The sequence below is a fragment of the Crinia signifera genome, chromosome 3, assembly GCF_055691185.1.
Source record: "Crinia signifera chromosome 3, ASM5569118v1, whole genome shotgun sequence".
NCBI classification, from domain to species: domain Eukaryota; kingdom Metazoa; phylum Chordata; class Amphibia; order Anura; family Myobatrachidae; genus Crinia; species Crinia signifera.
Window position 1 is genome coordinate 257,256,531 of NC_139219.1, and position 7,571 is coordinate 257,264,101.

Genomic DNA, 7,571 nt, shown 5'->3' on the forward strand with positions numbered 1-7,571 from the left:
ACCCCCTGCACGCTCCTCTGCCCGCTGTGTCCGGGAGACGTGCTGCTATTTAAAGTTCACGTCTCCCGCTGGACCGCTATCCAATAGGCGCTTGTGGTCAGCAGCCAATCAACTGGTGGACCGCGAGCGCCTCCTGTCTAGCAGTCCAGCAAGAGATGTGAATTTTAAATAGCAGCACGTCTCCCGGACACAGCAGGGTGCCAGGAGCGGGCATTCCCGGCAACATCCCGGGGGGGGGGGGGGGGGGGGGGGGGGTTTGTGGTGCACGGACGCACACTGCTTTGCTGGCTGGGGGGGGGGGGTGCCGATAGCACACTGCCCCTGACGGCTCGGGCGCAGGTGTGCACGGCTCCCCAGCAGCTGGCTAAGTAAGGAGTACTCTTACCCTCCCTCCCTGCTCTACACTACTACTCCCACCCTCCCTGTGCCACACTACTACTCCCACCCTCACTCCACACTACTATTCCCACCCTCCCTCCCTGCTCTGCATTATCACTCCCACCCTCCCTCCATACTCCGCACTATTACTCCCTCCCTGCTCCACACCACTACTATTCTTGATGGAGGGGGGGGGGGGGGGGGGACACACAGATATCAGTGTATGGGGCCCCATGATTTCTGTTGCTACCCTGAGAGCGGGCGGGGGAGCTGGTGGTGCATTGAATTGAAAATAGTGGCGTGGATCCGGGAATGGGCTGCTGCACAGTTCTGTCCCCCTTGGCAATGATGAATTTCAGTCCCCCTTGACATCGAGCATGTAGGTAAGTGGCACTTGTGTCAAATGTGTAATGGGCATTACCGTGTGTTATATAGTATGTAATGGGCATTACGGTGTGTTATACAGTATGCAATGGGCATCATGTGTGGCCTTGTGTAATTGGCATTATGGCATGTGGCTTTATGTGTAATTGGTATTACAAAGTTCGCTAAAATGTGCAATGGGCATTATGGTGTGTGGTATAATGCTGGGCCGTGCCCACTTTTCACTGTGCAGGAGCCTCACCCACTACAAATTGGGAGGAGGAGGGGGGGGGGGGGGGGGCGAAACATGCCCTTGCTCCGGGCACTGTGACACCTAGCTACACCACTGTAGTTACGTTATGCCTATTTGCAAGACATGCTGGGGCTTGCACTTGAAATACAGCAGTCATACCACAGGACTGCGTTAGTGCACATTCACCTTAGGAATTTACACCTCACTTCAAGAACTGCATTCTCACTACTTAAGGTGAGCCCAAACACCAAATGGACTGTAAACCACAGTTTCCTTTCCACCTACAGTCTGCAGGAGACTCCCTGAAAGAGTCCAGTATCCCTATTTCACCTAACCCATATTATTTAACAGCAATCTCCCTGATTGCACCTGACATTATGCAGTCGTCACATCTTTGGGGTCAGATAGATAATCATTCAAATGAAATCAGTGTAATTTCTCTGCAATGGTTATAAAGTCCAATGGGACAGATGTATTAACCCCAGTGAAGAGATAAAGTGTAAGGAGATAACGCAGCAGCCAATCAACTCTGAACTGTAATTTTTTAAACAAAGTTGACCTACTTCCACTTTATCTCTTACCAGACTTAATACATCTGCCCCAGTGAACCCTATGGCTACATGTATTTTAAATAAGGTTTCTCATGGCCACATATATGAAACCACTTCTAAAACACAAATACGTGAACAAGCCTGGACATGTACAAGTATCTGTTGTTTAAGAAGTAGGTCTTACTAGCTGCTTTGAGGCTCATCTACATTTCAATGTAAAAAGGTCCCCATACACAGGTCAAGACGTATTTGACATCAGTTCTGATCTGATGTGCATTCCCGTGCGCATTGAATTGGATCATGTAGAATGGGTCTTCAACCTATGGCCCTCCAGATGTTGTGAAACTACATGTTCCAACATGCATTGCCACATTTTTTCTAGAAGAGCATGCCAAAACTGTCAGGGCATGCCGGGACATGTAGTTCCACAACATCTGGAGGGCCACAGGTTGAAGACCTGTGATGTAGATCAAACGTGCAGATCTATCGGAATCGGATCATCAGTGGCATATCGCATCAGACAGTGTACGACTGTCTATAGCAGCACACTATGGAAAACACTCCACCCACAGATGAGCAGTGGTGACAATGTGGGAGAACACATCAACGTTCATCATCGGGCCATACACACTGGGCAGCTTTTCTGTGCAGAGTAAATACTGACTGCTTTATTTTAACAATGCAATTTAGATTTCAGTTTGAACACACCCCACCCAAATGTAAAGCCCCGTACACACGGGTGAGATATATTGCTCAGCCATATATTGCTAGCAATATATGGCTGAGCAATATATTGCTCAGTTTCTCCTTTTCATCAGCGACCAGAGATGGTCTCTGATGAAAGGGAACCTCTGCCTTGCTCCTGCGACCAGAACGGGGCTGAAAACGGGAGCGTGCACCCGGGGATTTATCGCCTGGGCACACTCCCATCATTGGCAATATGGTCACCTGCGACCATATTTCCAGCCCCTATCGCCCCCGTGTGTACACAACTTAACTCTCTCTGCACATGTTAAATCAGCCCTACTGTACCTGCAGTGCACATGGTTTTGTACGTTAAAGGAGTTTTCTTTTGCAAACCAACCAGAATTACCCCCTATGGCTGTTATGGGGACCAATTAGCTGTTAAAGCACAACTCAGTTTGCATACACAGACCACTAGCCACAAGCGTCTCTGAGACTGCATATCCTTAGAAGTTGGTAGGCCAACATGTTCTGGCATGTTTACTCAGATAGACCTGTGCATCTGGACTAAAAGAGCCATAACTGCAATTTCCCAATCCCTCTACTCTGGTCCCAAAATCCAACATGAAGAAATTGGCAAATCTGGGATTTTTAACCTGCAGAATTTGACTGGATTTTATTTTTTAAATTGGTGAAATGTGGCATAGATGTATGGCTAACTAACCAACTAAAGTAGTTCTTGACCACATGGGCACTGGATGACGGCCTGACAGACAAGATTCCAACGATCATTATACTGACATAAGAATCCAGATAGTTGAAATTCCCAACAATCTGGATCCCAACTGATGGGGGCTATTGTTCCTCATGGACCCGTCCCTCATGGAGGTCCACAACCCCCACAAAAGGAGAATAGAACCCGTGGCGAGCGCAGCAAGCCCGTAAGGGGCTTCTTTGCACTCAACCCCCTGTCAGAGTACGGAGGGTCAGGCGTCTGTACACTGGCCGTCGGAATCAGACTGTCATACCACCCCCGACCACATTTATGGATTTGCACACAATACATTTACAGGCACCATTACAGGATGCCTGTGACAATTGCTTCCCCTCATTTACAGTATGTGTTAATATCATAAGTGCTAATCTCATATGCAGTATTTGTCAGCGCTTTACATTTAATGTGCATTCAAGATTTAAGGCAATTATATCTTACTAAAGCATAGAATGAATAACCCATACTTGTGGTCAATGTGAAGGCCCCTATCAAATGTAGAATGAACTTAATTTCCCTCCATATTTTTATTATTTAACATGGTCCACTATTTATTATTGCAGTTTGGTGTCGTTGTTCATGCAAGATAACAAGGAAGGCTTGACTTATTAATTGGCCAGATATTAGTAAATTATGTTTAAAATAAATAAATATTATATAAATCAATGGATAAATAGGAAAAAGTAAATGTTTGTCCCATATATGACCAGAGTAAATATTCACCCATAAATTGTAGGTTATCACTCAAATATATCAATAACTATCTACACTAGCTCCCTCATTGGGGCAATGTATTAAGCCTTAACAAGAGATAAATGTCCAGCCAATCAGCTCCTTACTGACTTTTTGTGATTGGCTGGATGTTTATTTCTCTTCATCACCCATGCATGTATCTCTGGTTAAGGCTGATACATCTGCCCCAATGTCTTCTAACAATCCCTTTGCTGTTGCCAACAGAGAAAGCAATCGGTGACACGTTAGTGGATATCAGTGCCCTCCTCTGCACGGATAAACTACAGCAGTTTCCGCCCTCTGGAAAGAAACAGGAAGGAGAGTACACCACTGTCTGTATTAAGCATACTTCCTTCATTCCAATACAGACACAATATGACTGGTCCGACTTTTAAGACTGCTTAGTGGGAGATCAGATACAGTAGAGGGTCAAGTGACCAGAATAACCAAGTACTTTTAACCCAACCAGTGCCAGAGAACATGCAAACAATGGCTCTCATGGCCAAAGCCACAATTGTGCAAACTCTTATGAACATAGTAAATAAATAAAATAAAAAACTTACATAAAATGTCCATATTTAAATATCCTGAATTCATGAAAACACTGGATTTAAATGAATCAACTCAGCAGAGCATACAATAGGGCCTATTTAATAATTAAAAAATACAATAAAAGATGCTCTAATTATTATTATATCATCCATCAAGCGTAGATGGGACACCTACTGTAGCTCAGCATTTTATGGACGCGACCCAAGAAAACCTGTTACAGCCCCAGTCTAAGTATCACAAATAACGAAATACACATCATAGGTCACAACAGATTTGTATTCAATGTATTTTAAAACATAGGAGACAAGCTTGTTCTAGCATGTCCAAGAAAATAAAATTACATTTGTCAATTTCTTGAGGAGCATCACATTTTCTTTTTAAGATCTATGGCTGCTTTGCAATGATAAAATCACTGCTTGCAAATGTAAAACATAAAACCAACAAAATCAATAAAATGTAATGAAATAAGATTGAAACCCTTTCTGTGCCAGAATATTGTGTACACAAATATAAGGGTTAATCACCTACCATCCCCCCCTACACCCTCAAAAAAAATGTGCAAGACATGGAAATTACATTTACAGGCTCAAAAAAATAGGATCCAGGGACAATAGATCCCTTTGTCCACGCTTGTTCAGTGTGATTACTGAGAGGAAACTGTTAAGTAGTTTGCAGAATAGGAGATAATGGGATTTTGTGGAGGTTTTCACAGGTTGGCACTGACTGGAACAGCTGAATTCTGAAGGCACTCTAAGGACACTGGGTGCTGGTGACCCTGGTACACACAAGTCGTTTCAATGTATATTAAATATAGCTGAGCATCAAAAATCAGTTATTGCCAGCACACATGACATAAAGAGAAAAGGAAAAAAATAAACACATGTAACGTTTTCACAGCTGATAAAAAACATACTAACATTCTTCCCAAATTCCCATTTTATACAGCAGGTAAACAAAATAGACTTCCCCTCTGACACACACACCTCAGCATGGGGTGCACGCTGCCACCCCACACTGTGTTGGCATCTCTCATATTTAGATGTGCAATACTTATGAATGGTTACTCTGTAACAATAATTCCACTTTGCATAGAAATACAGAAAATGAATGTCAGCAGGCGACCTGTCCGGGGGCATGGAGGGTCATTCTACATGCACCCAGCCAGTCAGGGCATGGGGTAGTAGCTTTCATACCCCCACATCACTGCTTCCTTCTCCATACACCCAACTTGTGCGTATTATCAGTCAGGGCATGGGGTACTTGTGGTCATACACCCACATCACTGCTTCCTTCTCCGTGCACCCATGATGTGCAGACATGGCATGGGGTAGTTATGGTCATACCCCCACAGCACTGGATCCTTCTCCATGCACCCATGATGTGCAGACAGGGCATGGGGTATCAGTCAGGGCATGGGCCAGTGCTCTTGTACCCCCATATCACTACTTCCTCCTACAGGCAGCAAACTTCCCCTCCCTGTGATGCCCATGGAATTTGCAGGACTGTGTATAAACTGAAGATACTTTGTGTTACAGATGACATCTCAGAGCACGATACACCCACTGGAGCTGGAATCACTGGATGCAAAGTTGGTTCCAATCATGTTACAGGTAAGAGATAGTGCATTGTAAACAGGGGAGGGCGCCCCTCAGAGGATGACACAGGAAGAGCAGCACTGATCATCCCCATTGGGCTGGGAGGCGTAGTTCATCTGCCTGACAATCTCTGCGAACAGTTCATCCACTGAGGCTTTGTTTTTGGCAGAAGTTTCCAGGAAGGGACAGTTCCATTCATCGGCCAGAGCTTTGCCTTCCCCGTGGGACACCTCCCTCTCCCCCTCCAGGTCCACCTTATTTCCCACCAGGATCATGGGCACCTTCTCATACCTCTTCACCCTGATGATCTGGTCCCTCATGGGCTTGATGTCCTGGAAGCTCTGCTGGTTCACCAGGCTGTACACCAGGATGAAGCCCTGGCCGTTCTTAATGTACAGGTCTCTCATGGAGGCGAACTGCTCGGTGCCCGCGGTGTCCAGGATCTCCAGCACCGAGGGCGACGAGTCCACCTCGATCTCCTTCCTGTAGAAGTCCTCAATGGTGGGGTCATACTTCTCTATGAAGGATCCGGTCACAAACTGGACAGTGAGGGCAGACTTGCCCACCCCGCCGGATCCCAGGACAACTACTTTGTATTCTCTCATGGCTCCTTGCTGTCTGTTGCTGCCGCCTCTCGCCTGCAGCTTGGAGGGAAGGCAGCTCTCACCCAGAGCCACTCACTTCATCAGCTCCACATGTAACAAAGAGAGGGGTGTGGGGGGGAGCGGCCAGACGTACCCCCCGATTGCTGCCGGATGAGCTCAGGTATTACCGTGCACAATGTGCCAGAGCAGCCCCGCAGCTCCCTGCCGCTGCCCTTCTCTCCATTCCTCTCTAAGGCAGCCCACACTCTACTTATCTTGAATTACACTTGCATTTTGCAACTTCTTTGCATTCATTGGCTGCGCGGGCTGTCAACAACCGTAGTTCCGAGAATGGCGAGCGGCGATTGGTTCCACAGATTAGCCGCAGAGAAAGTATTTTCATTAGTCAAACATGACTCATCCCCCATTGGCTGGTCATGTGCGGCGCTGGCTGGGGGTGTGCTGTGCTGCTGCTGCTGCTGCTGATGCATTTCTTTATGGTTACTTTTGCATTTCGTGCTCATAAATGACTCAGATGAATCACCTTAAACTCTCATTAGTTCATTATCGCTTAATAGTATTTTCCGGAAACTATTATATTTAAGTGGTAAGCTTTTTCTATTGGTCTGAAGCTGTTGCCAGTGGTAACTTGCTGTTTTTAAGACAAGAGGTAAGATGCATAAAACCACCCAAAGAGCTAAAAGTGGATACATTGCCTATAGCAACTGATGAGTTTATTGCTCTTTATTTAGTACACTCTAAAATCGCAGAGGGCCATGTCACATACAGTCCATTTTATCATTTTTGAAGCTCAGTGCATCTGGCCCAAAGGCTGGCTGGTTGCTATCGGCAACATCTCAATGTTATTTTATTTTTGGAAAGGCTTGCAACAGCTGCCTCAATGGGCAGCATTCAAGTTTTGGAGCCCGTCCCTGCTCTTGGTGGTATTCCACTGTTTCTGTTAGCAGGCACCGAGTCCAGGGGGAATACACCACACATGCTGCACCTCTCCAGAGTCCTGCACCAATGGCAGCAGCGCTGTAGAAATCATTGAGAAAATGGTTTTGCACATGCATAGTAATAAAATGGTCACTGAGCAAGATCTTA

General features: G+C 45.9%; 1 protein-coding gene across 1 annotated transcript; it reads right to left on the bottom strand.

Annotated features, from left to right (window-relative positions):
• Positions 1 to 4,543: 4,543 nt before the first annotated feature.
• On the bottom strand, positions 4,544 to 6,739 carry RAP2B (RAP2B, member of RAS oncogene family). Its single transcript, XM_083177911.1, has one exon. The coding sequence runs from the start codon at positions 6,483 to 6,485 to the stop codon at positions 5,934 to 5,936; it is 552 nt and encodes a 183-aa protein (XP_083034037.1). The 5' UTR covers positions 6,486 to 6,739; the 3' UTR covers positions 4,544 to 5,933.
• Between the last annotated feature and the right edge of the window lie 832 nt (positions 6,740 to 7,571).